Source organism: Ptychodera flava, chromosome 15, assembly GCF_041260155.1.
Source record: "Ptychodera flava strain L36383 chromosome 15, AS_Pfla_20210202, whole genome shotgun sequence".
Taxonomy (NCBI): domain Eukaryota; kingdom Metazoa; phylum Hemichordata; class Enteropneusta; family Ptychoderidae; genus Ptychodera; species Ptychodera flava.
In genome coordinates this window covers 14,757,190-14,773,478 of record NC_091942.1, presented here as the reverse complement: position 1 = coordinate 14,773,478, position 16,289 = coordinate 14,757,190, and the positions used below count along the sequence as shown (strand labels likewise).

Genomic DNA, 16,289 nt, shown 5'->3' with positions numbered 1-16,289 from the left:
TGCATCCTATCTCTAGCAAGTGTGAATGCTTGACAGAAAAGCTTGTGTCAAATGGAGCGAACCTTTATTTCTATGGAAACACTTGGAAATGTACTGGTATTTCCCTCAACATACAAAAAGAAAGAGCTTTTATTACTAAGAGATATAGAGTTATCTCTTGCCCATCAATGGAATCTGATGTCACCAATGAATGAACCTAAAGGCAGGGAGTGCTTGGCTGTACAGCACAGCATGATCAATGAACTGGATGATTGCTATCAGCGAGAACTACATGCAGAAACTCAACAGCAACTTTCAAATAAAAATTAAACACGAGGTACCAATTGGAACACTGAGGTTACATCACAACAGTCTATCATTGACAGTTTCTGGTTCCTCGGATGCTCTGTTTACATCACCTCCATCTCTTCCATTCAAAGCCTTTGTCTGTCAAAGCAGCTAAGCCCCATCACAGGTTCCTATCCATGGTCTTTCTATTGTGAAATCCCCTTTACAAACCCCACTCAAGATATCTCTTCCGTCAAATTCCTTTTCTACACCAGAGGGTTCACTGAAACTAGTTTTTTCTTCATCAAAGCACTACAATCCCAGCAATCATGAAGCACAGTATATAGTATCCAACATCTCTTCCACGTTAGAAAAGCCACCTACATCCTCCCCCGTGCCCTTTCTCCCTCCCCCCCCCCCCCCCCACTTCTCTGGTGATTCCTCAGTTTATGACAAGAGAGAGAGAGAGAGATCATGTAAGTCTATACAGCTATCAAAGTTTTTTATCTTGGACCATATAGTCTGGTGATCGTCATCATAAATCAAGCTTCAAGTATATTTGTGTTGATAGACATTACGTTGGCACGAAGCAATTTGTTTCTAAATTCTTGTACATAGAGTCACCAAAGATCAAACCAAACAAAGTATAAAACACTCCACTCTACAGTGTACTTTAGGATGGTGTTGTTGGACAGAAAAAATGTCAAAGATGTGGAATGCCCATTGAGTACTTTGAAACCAGATTTCTTTTCACTATTTTTACTTCTCACATGGAACTATGTACTCTTAAGGTAGTACGTGCCTCTAAACTGAAAGACTTAAACTTTTGCTCAAACTTTCCTCAAGGAATCTTTCAACCACTGTCTTTCAAAATCAAGAATAATAATTGGGGTCACCATGCAGATTTTGAACTAGAGAAACAAATAACCCAAGATTTACCGATATTTGAAATTCAAAATGGCCGCCATCCCTATGTTAATTCTATGGGGTAAAAATTAAATTTTGGATTTTCGAAAAGCTAAGACAGTGAAAGTTTTTCCTTTTCTTTTTTCAAGAGCCTTTAAAATAAGCCCCCACAAGTGTTAGATCAGAAAGAAATTGTAGAAAGTTGAGAGTCCAAATATCTGTCCCTGAGGCGTGTTCTACCTTAAGGCGACATGCACCATGGACATCAAAACTTGAAACTTTTCTTCATCCTTTGCTCAAGGAAACTTTAAATCACTTCTACCTGTCATTATCAAAAAAATTCTGGACTGGAAAACCAACTACCACAAAAATATACGAAAGTTTGAATTTGCCAAAAGGCTGCTAAGTTTGCTTTAAGGTAGTATGCACCTCGAAAGTGAAAGACTTAAACTTTTGCTCTAACTTTCCTCAAGGGATCTTTCAATCATTCTCTTTCAAAATCAAGAATAAAAATAGGGGTCACCGTGCAAATTTTGGTACTAGAGAAACAAATTACCCAAGATTTACCGATATTAGAAATTCAAAATGGCCGCCATCCCTGTGTTAAAACTATGGAGAAAAATAAAAATTTCGAATTTCGAAAAACTACGCCGGTGAAAAATTTTCTTTCACCAAGAGCTTTAAAATGAACCCCCACATGTGGTGTATCAGAAGAGAATTGTAAAAGTTTGAGAGTCCGAATGTCTGTCCCCGAGGTGCGTTCTACCTTAAGGATGAACGAGCACGTGGAATTTGTCACTTACCATAGGATTACATTGAGAATTGCTGGAAAAGCAACTTCTGCTATTGTCATTTTCATGAAAATTTGCACACAGCTCAGTCAAAAGAGATAAATGATAATGATCAAATAAAATTATATGGTCACCTGCTAAATTTTGAGATAAACGGCATTGAATTATTTCGCCCATAGAAAAATGTATTGGTGAAAAAATGCTGACTCAGCATTTTTTCCTATAAATGTTAAAATTCATGGTCTTGTATCTCACAAACGAGCCCGGTAACCCCCATATTTTATTACGCATTTTGATTATACTTACAAAGAAGAATCCAAAAATTGAAATGACATTACTTTCAATTTTACCGCTCGTACATTCTTAGTGAGAAGATATGCTTTCAATTTTCACAAAAGAAAAACAGACCTTGATACTTTAGATTTGCACAAGTTTCAAAAATGAGTTCACCATAGCTACAGACTTGCCTATTAAAAGAATCATCAGCTTTGAAGAATCTGAAATTTTGCTGTAGATATGCAATAGCCTGAGGCAGATATTGGTCAAATGGCAGACGGACAGTTTTATTTTAGTTCAGATTTGTAAAAGTAACATGTCATGGTTAAAAATTGTGGTGGGAACTTCTATTTTAAGAGCAAAATGTTGTCTGGGAAATAGACGCCTTCAATATTACCAGGGCCGATAGACCCTTCTGGAAGCTTATTAAATTTGATGGGTTGATGTCATTGAATATGATATCTTGTGCAACGTCTCTGACATAAAACGTTCCTCTCTCAAACATTATTCGAAATGAATTCATGAGTTATTATCATTCTGATTTATAATATCAGTTAGATCTGTCACAGTGACACAGATGCCACCAACAATGTACTGTCTTACAATATTTTCTGCACCATGCAGACATGAAGTCATCGATTCAGGTCACAGGGACATTATATGATGCAATGTCTGAATTTGTATCCTTCAAATGACATTGATAATGAAACTATCAAACTTGAAACAATTATGATTCAAATATTAACATGAAATACTATTGCAAAAATATTAAATAACATACAAAAAACTGTTTCATGCATACTTTGTTCCATTCTGGTAAATAGTGCCTAAAGACGGCCATTTCAAGCCAATTTAACTGCTGAAAACGACGTACACAAAAGAAAGAAAAAATCTTATATATTTACCCTTAAATATATTTTTCCAAAATGTAAACATGTATATCAAAAATTAATAAATCAGAAATTAAATTTGAAATCTAGCATGTAATTCAAGGAGAATGTGTTTTAAAGTTTAACTAGAATACACATCAATTTCATGAAAAAGACTCTAATTGAAGAGATTTCATTACATCTTAATCCTCACTGACTTAATTTTGTCACTGTTTTGGCTATTTGAAGGTTATTATATCATCATCAGACAATTCGCTATGTTTAGTTGTTTGTTATTTAATATGCTGTGAGTGCATTTCTTACATTTTCTACGCAGAAAACACTAAAATTTTATCTCTCAATAAATATTCCTCCAGAAGATACCTCCAGGTCCTTGATCTGATATGGCAGATCAAAGGTCAACTAACCCTTTCAAGAATTTGACCTACTAACCTACCACAAGTTCTTGGCAAGCAGAAGCGTTTTTTTGGATGTCTTGTTCAATTTTTGATGAACAGAAGAAACATATTTCAGATTTTGGTAAAGTGACAACATTAGCTTTCACATTTACTCCAAAGAGGTAAAATTGGTACACAAAAATATTGAAGACAAACACTTTCACTTATTTGTTTAAACGATTTCTCAATATGATGAATGATGCCTTCTCTGTCAGACAAAACTTGTATTACACCCAAAACACGTGTCACGAACGCACTTGAAAACTCAAGTGCATACTTTGGAGAGCATCATGGATGAATGTATCTTTAAAAGATGGGATTACCAATTTTTCTCATCATGTATCTTGTTCTACATATTTCTCAGACAGTGTTTGATCTGGGTCGGCAAAATATTAGGGCCATTATGGGTCCCTCTCGTGAAAAATAGGGGCCATTCAGGGGAAAGGCGAGGACCAGTTGTCAGCTGGAGAATTGAGCAGTGCTATTAGGATGCAAAAGTGTACAACATGTGAATTTGTAAAGAAAATGAATGCTCTTCGTTTTCTAATGTGACTTCAAGTGACTGTTATTCAAAGAAGTGTGAACTTGAAATAATGTAGGACATAGTGAAAAATATATCCTTGCATTTGGAATTCTCGTACCCTCCCAACTTCAAAACTCGTTTTAGGTTCGGCGAATTTGAAACATGAAGGTTCTAGACAAATTTAAATTGGCAATCGTCACGGTCATGACCATCGATGGCAATACGTATGATTTTTTGTTAGCGTCATACGATTTAATTGAAAACAAAATTTCGGTTGCCATACTTATAACAAAGCTACTATTTTATAATTAACAACTCACAGCATTGTTGAAAGGTACTGTAGGAGATATGTTTTACAATGACATATTTATGATGTGACGTGCAAAGTTTATCACACAGTAAAACTTCATCCACTTCATAGTTCTGATAACGATGAGTGGAATTGTGTCACCCGATGATGACAATGATAACCCATCTTGTACCTACTCGTTCTGTTGAACATTATCCTAACCCCAAAATTGGGGGTCAGCGTTTGTGTTAACCTGTGTCTTATATCGATAAGTAATTGTTAAGAAAATTATGAATGACAATATCACTCAATAAAATGTTACGAAAACTTCCATTTGAATCTTAACACTCTAGATTTCATTATTTGCAATACTTTAATATTCAGGCCTTAAACATATCAAAGGGTTTCAAATCAAACACTCCGATCAGAGCTACATACACGCAAAGCATATGTAATGTATTATAGGTGCAACGAATGGTATTGATAGTTTTAAAATTCTATCAAGTGGTTGGGTCGATTTATTTTGTTCAGGGTGTTCATTTGTTTGAATTACAAAAGAAGAGAGAGGGATTCTATCGAAAAGTTTGATAATTTCAGTGACAATATTTAGATATAAGTGATGGTTATGTTTGACATGGGGCTTGACAGCAACAATAACTCCTTGTTTAAAGTCATCAACGTGGGAGTTGAGACATAGCGAGTTTCATCGGCTCAAAGGCGCCGTTGCTAGGAGCTGTTGCTAGAACAGATTGATGGTGTCCTCGGGGTAACTAGGGTGATACGGAACAGACAGAATGTCGATTGAAAACCGTACTTCCTGCTCAGATCATAGACAACCCGACAAGCTGTTTACATGGTAATAGGCTTTAGGCTGCAAGAGGTCTAGCTCTGAAAAGTTCTATTCCAAACTCGGCGCGACACGCCTATGCGGAAAGTGTATATAAACACCGAGCCGAGCACGAACTGTGAAGAAAATGTCAATGGTACAAATCTTCTATGTAGGCCTTACTACCTAGAACTTCTCCGTACATTTGGTATGATACCCAAAACAATGGCTTTTAGTATACACCAAAACTAAAGGCAGGTTCTAGAAAAATTCAATACATCCCACCGACACAAATCCGGCCACCAAAATGCAAGGTCCTCTCCTCCCACGCAACAGTATACTCAGATTCACATTTACGGAATAAAAACGACGTTGATCCATTATTAGCGAAATATACAAACGATAAATTAGAGAGCAATTCCACAGATGTTGTTTTCAAACAAACTGATACAATATGTTTCATGCACACTTGATAAATCGCCCTAACCTTAATTACAGTGTAACATCTTTAACAAACATTCTCGATCCGCGACATCTGAAAAAGATCTAGAGCAGTAGCCTAGAGTTAGACTTGGTTCAAGTCTGTGATTTGTGAATGTTTGAGTGGGGTGAATTCGATGATTTGTGTTCTGCTTTCACGTGAAACGCGTGGGGAGTGGGGTGAACGCGATGAGTGGAGTGAAGGGGAATTTCTACCGGAATCCGACAGAAACTAACTCACTAATGCGCAGACTCAAAGGTAATGCGTTCAATCGCTAGGAAAACCCGGCCTGGGCTGGCATATTCAAATAGGTTTGTATGAAATACGAGAGACAGAAGAGAGACAATTACAAATGATTTTATTGTTAAAAAATGCACCGACTTGAACCAAGTCTATAGTGTGTCTACAATCTGTCAGATTTTTTACTTTGCCAACCACAAAACTGCTTCAATTATACCCTTGTGATTCAAGACTACCTACTCTACTCCCCCCCCCCCCCCCCAAATGCTCAATATAAAATTTCAGGCACGAAAGTAACCACAAAATTGGTTTTTGGTGTTGCAGTTGTGTTTTTACCCGTTTTAATATTTTCTTTTGATTGAAATAAGGAGGATCGTGGACCAGTGGTTAGGGTAACGGACTCACTATCGGAGGATGGTGAGTTCGAGACCCGGTCCAAGTCCCGGTAGATCCAGAGTAGCGAATTCACTGTAGGAGGACGGTGAATTTGAGACTCTAGCTCGGTGTTGTGCCCTTGAGCAAGACACTTTACTCCTCTGTGCTCCATTGGGGTAGTGGTTTATGGGTACCCCATCCTTTAAATGGGCTAGCACCCGTTGGATGATGGACTAAATAAATGCTTTACAAAATTGAAATTAAAACAGATTCACCGGATAGTTGTTTGGTAGTTGCTAACGAGACCATTCGGCCTTTCAGGACTTAGAAACTTGCCAGATCTGTTTCGAACAAAATGTGAAATAGATATGAATATAATTTACATATAGTATTTTAGTTTCGTAGTATATAGGCCTAGTGTATGAGATGCAGCTTTAATCAAATCATTCTCTTCTAGGGCCTACTCTGGCCAAAATTCACTAAGGTGACAGATCAGGTCAGCCAATAACTTTTTATTTAAAATTCACATTGTCTTAGTCGTATAATCCCTTTTGTAAATTCCGCCGAGTTTATAATAGCTGATATAGATAACATGTAGGTTTTCAGGGATGATTTGTAACACCGGAGATCACTACTGTGTCGATTAGTTTCGGCTCATTAAGATGCAAACAAGACGAGAAATGTCTGCAAGCAAGAGAGCATGTGAGCATGACAGACCCCATCAAATACATACCAGAGGTGAAATCACGCGCTACGCTATTGCAACCAGTGTGCCACCCCTTTTGCTGACTTAGCAGCGCCCCCGTAAAAAGAGGGAAAACTAATAATACCCTCGTAGACAGTGCTGAAACTGTCTTAACTTTTCTGTTCTCTGGACAAGTTTCAAATAACAAAAGTTTAAATTTACGACGTGGATACAAGACTCCAGCAATGTCCTGCACGCCGCGAAAGCAAGTATTCCCCTGCCCCATCAGTTTGGTCAAACGTGACCAAGCTGAACTGCTATAAATCTCCGTGATAAATGAAACTTGAATGAACTGAACGGTTCAATTATGCGCTCTTTCCAGACTGGCATTAAACACGATGTGGCACGACTAAGATATTTTGTCATAATTTACAGCCCTTGCACATGTCCGACTGCTCTGTAGATGACGTAAAACTGTAGGCGAATAATGTCGAGGGAACGAGAAGCAAGTACAGATATTTCTCAACTCACAAGTATGTTCACAACCAAAATTTTTACGCCGACAAAGACCTTAACATGCCAATTTTACCCTAGGAAACGTCAATGAAACGAAATTCGATGACCCCGATCTGACAGAAAGTTTAAAAATTACGCTGAATTCCAGGCCGTGAAGGATTTCCAACTTTTGAAAAGACGTCGCTGGAGGCGCCCTTGAATCGCTAAATGTCAATATTGACAAAACGGAAATTTTTGCGGTTACACAGAAGAGCTCTCCGGTTCCAGTTAAGGCGTCAATGAATCAAAGTATTTGAATGGTGAAAGATAGCTTTAATGAAAAGTGAACTGAAGAGTTCAAAGAAACACTGTATTGTGAATGTTTTTGTTTTGAACTAAACATGCAACCCTGTTACTAGTAATTACATATAGTCCGAGTCGCAAGGCGTGGATTGGTTACCCCGCTGAAGGTCGAGAAAAAAAAAATTGTGCTGTTCCGATAACCCGACCTACCCTATTTTTTACCTGCCGACCCTAAACTTTTTAAAGCTACGTAAACAAAGAAGTAAAAAAGAAAGAAAAAATCCATAAAATGGTGCATTCATTACCTGGCATTTGATTTTTGCTTGAACGAGGATGTCTTTTATGGTTTTATTCCTTTTATATGTATGATACGTTTTTTTTTTTCTGGAAATGTTATGGCCAGTATTTGATCACCCTGAACCCCTGAAAAATGCAGTCTTAAAAATAAAAATATTTTGGAAAATAAATCCCTGCCGACCTACCTACCCTATTTTTGAAAACCATGCTATCGAAACAGCGCAATTTTATTTTTGCCTAAACATTGTTTGGTTAGTGAAGATGATCGATCACTTCACATTATTCCATCAACCAAGTTTAAACGTAGCTTATCAGTCGCCCGGAAATATATGCAAAAACAACTGCTTGGAATATTATATGACATTATTTATGTGACAGCATTTCTACATTTATCGATGGAAAATATTCTTCACAACCTGTTGATGAGATGGTCCACATTGTATTAAATTCTGCTCACATGTGAAAAGCAATTTCGATAAGATACCCTTTGCCTTCTAGAACAGCATCCCCCAACAAACTCTCTGCGGTACGAAGATAAGATATAGTCACGTCTGGTTTTATTTGGAATATTGCACATTGTCGAAATATGAGACGACACCGTGAAGTGACGTCGTCAAAAATCAGTAGAGTTCACACATCAGAAAGTTCATACTAGAAGACCTTTTTTAAGTGTCGTGTCACGGTAATTGATTCCGTTTCGATATGTTTTTTGTCGGCAAGCTAAAGCCAGCGCAGTCCGGGTACAGATGACAATCCAACACTCCCCTCGTCCAACCCCAAATTAATGGTACAGTCTGTTGGGTAGCTGCGTGCATTACACTTGTTGACCAGCAAGGCTTGGGGCAAGGACTACAATTATTGCCGCTACACGTTCCGACGTACTGATAGCATTACCACAGGTGGTAAGGCTACGTAAACGTACTAATTACAATATTTGACGAATAATTGACCAGGGGAGGGGTGAGCGTACGCGCGCGACAACTTTTACATGTGAATGACCTTTCAGGACTCGGATGACCTTAGATGACATGACACGGACAAGCAATGCGTACTATAAAACTGCGCCCTCATACGATGGTAGGGGTTGACTGTATTCATATAATTAGCGAGACCCCTGAAAGGACGTCGCCATCTTGGTTGCCGGTAACTCCATAGTTCTCACTGAAATACGTAGCGATTTGGGTAAGTCTAGATCCACTGTCTGTTCAAATGTTACTGTTTGAAGTGGTTGTATAGCGTGAAGAAGTGCCTGTAACGCTGTAGTGAGTGAACGTGGCTATCTTTTGGTAAATTAGAGTAACTACGTGCACTCTCAAAGATGTGTAATGGAGATGAGGACCGGTCATGTCATGTTAATTTTGCACGTTCGCCGGTTCCTCGTATACTGTCGTGTGTATACCATAAAGTAGATTATAGGGACCGTGGTTTCACGGTAATTTCATTACAGAAACATAACTTTTGGCTCACAGTTCCATTTTATTTTAACAAGGCCCTTTTGAACTTCATATAGCATTTCCGGACACGGAAACCCAGCGTTCATGGAGTCTAAGTGTTGACCTTAATCTTCTCACATTGTCGCATACATGTATACAAGTGCCACCGTATCGCGTGGAGCAAGGAGGTAAATTATTTTGTACCTCCATTGGTCGAGGGGCTGTGGTTGTACACGTTCAATTTTACGTTCAATAGTGTCTGACTCTGGCACAACCTGCCAATATTGTTGTATTATATTTTATCATAACAACCAAAGTGGTAGGACCGTGTAATAACGTAGCGTCCCTCAGTTCAAACTCAAATCAATGCAGGCAATAGCTGCAAAATTGTAGCTCTACGGTGAGGCGGTCGGTGAGTTTTGGTTTTTTGCGACCTCGCTCACCAGTAGAGCTACAATGCCGAAGGCCCTGTAGCATACAAAATAAGCGCGTCACACATGGCGCGGCATTTCATGTAAAACCCACATATTTACTGCATTTGGTCGTACCGATTTATCACTACTGAAGACTAAACACTATACTACACTAACCTTGTCGTTTATTGGGTTTGGTATTAGCACAGACACGTCGATCGCGTTCTATAAACAATGAGCGTGTTTCTGGGAGCCGCCATTACCGGAAGTGGTAATGGCGGCTCCAAGAAATGTTTTTGGAACGCGATCGACGTATTTGAACAAATACCAAACTCCATACACGACAAGGTTAGTGTAGTATAGTGTTTAATCTTCAGTAGTGATAAATCAGTATGACCAAATGCAGTAAATATATGGGATTTTACATCAAAATGCCGTGCCATGTGCAGCGTGCTTATTTTGTATGCTTCAGGGCCTTCGGCATTGTAGCTCTACTGGTGAGCGAGGTCGCAAAAACCAAAACTCACCGACCGCCTCACCGTAGCGCTACAATTTTGCAGCTATGCAGGCAAATGCGTGAGACAGTGAGTGTAATGACCAGTTTCGTTTTAGATACCAAAATATATCTACACTGTACACTGCATGCCATTGCCCATTTACAGCCCTGTCACCTTTCAAATTTCTATGTCAGCAAATTCCTAATCAGAACTTCAACTTCAAATCAATGGTGAACCAGAGACATCAATACATCTTGATGATCTTCATCCTTTTCTCATCTCAGACAATCCATTGGGGGCAAGAGTTCCTGTAGGCCCCCTCATACCTGGAAATCATTTTAATCGCAGACTTTTCTAGCAAGAAACACATCAAATACAGCATTTGGAGGGGTTTAGAATTATGGTTAGGGTTAGTTTTTGGGGGGTTAGCATACTCAAAAGTGTTGTATACCCTACCTAAGTAAAAATGGTGGGATGGGGCCTCTGAGGAGCTCTTTCCTTTTTCAAATTTAAAACATACCTTTTTAAAGAAGCGAAAGTTTAGGATGTGTTGGATGGTGTAGCCTTTACTCTATAATGATGCCTACTGATGGTAAGAGAATGTGTCATTTACCATTCCCCTGCTGTCAGCATGCACATCTTGAACAGTTAAGAACAGCATGAAGTACAGAAAAATAGCAATTTTCTTGACATATGATCTTGTTGTATGGAGAGCCATCAAGGACATTACTAGCAGTTGAATAGGTGTTTTTGACAAACTGATACTAGTGATAGTCAGACAGTTGAACACAGAGAAGAATAACCCAATAGCATGATGGTCATTTTGATGATGTGTGTCATCACCAAACCTGTCACAACAAACATACTTTTGATTGATATTCCATCATAATACACTGGATCAACATTGTCGTCAGGTTATATCTACAATACAAAATGTTCCAATATTATTATTGAACTCTACAGTGTTCTTCTTTCAAGTTCTACAGTGTTCTTCTTTCAAGTTCATGAGTGTGTGCTTTACCACATGTATCTTTACATAGAGGGCAAGTCACAGTAGAAAGAAGTATTTGACCGTACTAGTCAATGGAAATTTACCAGTTTGGTTGTTAAGAGCCTTAATGACTCAGGCTTTACATGTAATTGACGGTACACTCTGGCTAGAACAGTAACTGCAGACAAAAATAACATTCAAAGGTGTTGTGATAACATGGTAAGCACTATGGGTGTGACACTGGCATGACTTCGATGGAAAGATCAGTGAATCTTGTATAACTCAGATGGGTTGCGTGTGTGTGGTATTTGAACAAGGAATGAAGGCAACAGGAAAACAAAAAATCTCTGTTTTCCTCACAGAATATATACTGTATTTCAGTGTCTTCTTCCAACAATCACTCACTCAGTCAGCGGCAATTGAAGCAGGAAGAGAGGGGGAAAAAAACAGCATCAAGGAGAGCATCAAATATGGCAACAAAACAACAGCTGTTGAGAGTGTAGCAAAGTGCACCAATCTGTAACAATCATGCAAAATTTTCAGTGATTGGTATAAACTATAGTCATTTTATCGAAATGATGCATCAGATAATGATGAATTTGGAAAATGAATGTTGTTTCTTCATATTTGATCCTAGATCACAGAGCAGTATGGCTGATAATTACAAGACAGCACCCTTTGATGCCAGGTTTCCCAACCAAAACCAAACAAAGAACTGCTGGCAGAACTATGTAGACTACCACAGATGTCAAAAGATCAAAGGAGAAGACTATGAACCATGTGACTACTTCAGAAGAGTATACAAATCATTATGCCCGCTAAGATGGGTGAGTTTTCTGCATTTATGATGAACATTTTTGTGAGAATTTAGACCTCCCAGGACACTAAAGTGTTCCCCTACTGAAATGTGTCAATTGGCCGAGTTTAGCAAGATCTCCGGAAGGCCATTTGGCTCAATTTTACATCATATGCTACCAACATCAGTCAAACGTGAACTTCAATATATTTTGTATCCATACCAAAAAAAGGCTGAGATTTTGTACAAAAATATCACAGAAAATGGTGTGTAGCCATTATGATAAGTAATATTCAATACATGGTTAGTTATCGTCAAAGTAAGTAGGCCAGATCATGCAAAACACTGTATTGAAAAACTTGAGGGATTTCTTATGAAGCAAGAAGCTCATTTTGTATTCCTGATTGGGTTACAGTTCACAACAACCTAGTCAAATTTAGTATGGTATCAATCGAAGGACATGGTCTTTTTTTAAAAAGATATGTAAACATACCAATGGATATGTATGAATTGCAAACCTCCATAATTCAATTTTAGTAGGAACTGACTGTACACTGTTTCCTGTATGTTATTCTCACCAGGTGGAAACTTGGGACGAGCAGCGTGAAGAAGGATGCTTCCCTGGCAAAATTTGATGTCACCAAGTCTCAAGTGATTTTGTGTGTGTCTACTGCTGCAATGTCCATCTTTTATTCTGGTTGCTGTTTAGAGTTGCATAGAAAAATTATATACTCAGAGGTGTCAACTGAAAATGAAGTTTTGAACCCTAGGACCACAACTACAACGATGTTGATGTAATGAAAACGAATGAAAACCGTTCTCATAGAGAAATGATTTCCCCATATTTCTTGACCCAGTGATTCACATTATTGTTTTCACATCTAACTGTGTCAGGAAAATTGTAAGTTCTATTAATAAAATTAATATTTAAATTATATCTGAGTTCTTGATTTCTTGTGTGTGCGTGAGAGATGTGTTTATTTATTTATTAGTTGTCGCAATGAGAGAAGGAAACGTGTTAAAGTAATAAGAATATCTTTTCGGCAGAAGTTGTTTTCCTTTGCAAGATACGTATACCATTCATAGAAATAGTACTTACTCATAGAAAATGACCAGTGAAGTAGGGTTTTTAAGGCTGTGTATATGACGGACTTCAGCTTTTGGTGCTAACCTCGTCCCAGAGATTGCAAGTTCTGTATAAAAAAATTATGGAGAAACATTTGGTATTTAAACCACATCCAGCAATGGTAAACCATTAGATTTTGACAAGTTCGTTATGTGCATGAGTGATAGCAAGTGCACATATGGAGTGAACTGGTCAAAATCGAGTGGTATACCCATTGCTGAGGTGGTTTATTGCTATTATAATCTTAAGTTGAAATTCTGGCGTGAAAGGGTAACCAAACACCTCCGACCACCACCCTGGTATAGCAGTAAATGATTGCCTAATATCATCTGATAAACTGGTATTGGCCAGATGAAGTGAATAGGTCAAACCCGGAATTCGAATGGACCATGGTACAAACAAACCCACGTGCGTAAACGCGCATAGACGAACGTGTATTTCCATACGCGTTAGTGCACATGTGGGTTGGTTTGTACCGTGATCACGTGATCTCTTGGGCGTACTGAGTCTGTAGAACGCATCTCGTCCTTTTTATTCCGGAGTAGAACCATTGGTGTAATGTCTTCGGTGATTTTTTTAATTGTATGGTAAACTTTTCCATGATCATTATTAAATTCAAATTTGAATTACAAACTTTGATCTGGAAAATGATAAATGATTTCATGAATCATGTCACTGCCATGAGAAGACTACATGTTTCCGGTTTTGGAGTAAAAAACGTGACTGGTGATGACAAAAGACAGGGTGGCCATGAAGTAAGTTTTTCTGTTTCGGTTGCCCTCTTAAGGTAGGGGACTGTACCCATGGATCGGGTTTGCATGTAGAAATGCAAGAAAACATCCTTGTAACATTGTCATTTTCATAAATCTTTCACAAAGACTTGGAATAAGAGGTCATTTTGAAATTTATTCTAAAAGGAGTGTCAAGATGCTAAGCTTCAAGATAAAATGGCAAAATTATTCCGTTCTGTATGAAATAATTTGCAAAAACATACTGACTCAGCAGATTTCTTTGCAGTTTTGATAAACATGCTTTGTATCTTTAGCATGGTCAGCAACATATTTTTCCTTCTGCAATATAAATTCACCCAAAAAACAAGTAAACAAGCATACTATCAAAAGGTATGGCATGTTTTGCAAGAATCTATCTCAAAGAGTGAGATGAGAACACTACTTTTTCTCATTTTTCACTTGTCTACTCATTGTACCCAATACAGCATATGCAAAAAATCGGGAAATGGCAATATTTCCCAACAAGTTCTAGCTATATGTTTTATAGATATACAATTTTGGAAAAAGAGAAGCTTAACTGTAGCCAAAAATTTATGGAATGGGGTACGTGCAGATCCTCTGAACTCAACAAAAAGTAGGACAGAACCCCTTTTTTCTGTTTAATTTGTTGTTAGAATAAACCAAAGAACAATATATGCAACAAGCGACCTAGCGGCCGATATAGCTCCGCTGTGTTATGTAGAGAGTAACTATTTTTGACACATGTTGATGAAGAGGGTGGAAATCTTTGATAGCTCAATGCAATGGCCAGAAAAAGTGGCTAAAATAAGCTGCAAAAATACACAATTCATCATACTTTGAATATATCACATCGGATCATCCCTAAGAACATGTCAACCAAAGCTATCCGATGAGTAGTTTTTTGAGAATGAAATTTTCTGACCAAAAATGGCAACATTGCCCCAAATATACAAAATTACAGATTTCATCAGAAATTCAATATATATTACTAAGCTCATCTGTAGAAACCTGTATACCAAATTTCAAAGCTATCAGAACAGTACTTTTTGAGAAACACACTTTTTGACCAAAAATGGCAAAAATTGCCCCAAAATTACAAAATTACTGATTTCATCATAATTTCAATAAATATCATTAAGGTGATCTGTAGGAACCTGTATACCAAATTGCAAAGCTATCAGATGAGTAGTTTTGGAAATACACATTTTTTGACCAAAAATGGAAAAAATTAACCCAAAATTGCAGATTTCATCATAATTTCAATAAATATCATTAAGTTTATCTGTAGGAACCTGTATACCAAATTTCAAAGCTATCAGATGAGCAGTTTTGGAAATACACATTTTTTGACCAAAAATGGCAAAAATTGCCCCAAAAATACAAAATTAAAAGATTCCATCAGGAATTCAATATATATTACTAAGTTCATCTACAGAAACCTGTATACCAAATTTCAAAACTATCAGACCAGTACTTTTTGAAAAAAACATTTTTTGACCAAAAATGGCAAAAATTGTCTTAAAAATGCAATTTGCATATTTCTGCACAATCTGAACAATTCTGAAATAGATCATCCCTAGGGACATATGTACCAAATATCAAAGCTATCTGACTTGTAGTTTTGAAGAAGAAGATTTTTAAAGATTTTTTTACCAAAAATGACAAAAATTGCCTTAAAAATACAAATATGCAAATTTCACCACAATTTGAACAAATCTGACTGTAGTCACCCTAAGTAAACTGCATATTAAATTTAAAAGCAATCGGACAGCGGTTTCAGAGAAGAAGATTTTTTACCAAAAACAGCAGAAAATGCCCCAAAAATACAAATATGCAAATATCACCACAATTTGAACAAACTTTGTGAGGTCACCCCAAGTGAACTGCATATAAAATTTCAAAGCAATTGGATGTGCGGTTTCAGAGGAGAAGGCAATTGTTGACGACGACGGACGACGACGGAAAATCAACCTATTGATAAGCTCCGCGTCGCTGACAGCGGAGCTAAAAATGAGAAAAATGACACTATACCCTGACAGGTTTTAGTCATGTGCTTTGTACTTGTTGAAGTCATCAAAGATGACCAAAAAAACCCTGTTTATTGTAGTTTTCTACAATAAACAGGTTTCTTTGGTCATCTTCGCATGGGGTAGCTTTTGGACCCGTAACTTTAAAATAGGATTGGGAACCTCCACCCCGT

At 37.6% G+C, this 16,289-nt stretch overlaps 1 protein-coding gene across 1 annotated transcript; it reads left to right on the top strand.

Moving 5' to 3' along the window:
• Positions 1–11,003: 11,003 nt before the first annotated feature.
• LOC139152256 (cytochrome c oxidase subunit 6B1-like) lies at positions 11,004–12,846 on the top strand. The gene is made up of 4 exons (XM_070725398.1): positions 11,004–11,016; positions 11,778–11,934; positions 12,053–12,242; positions 12,793–12,846. The coding sequence occupies exons 1-4, from the start codon at positions 11,004–11,006 to the stop codon at positions 12,844–12,846; spliced, it is 414 nt and encodes a 137-aa protein (XP_070581499.1).
• The last annotated feature ends 3,443 nt before the right edge of the window (positions 12,847–16,289 follow it).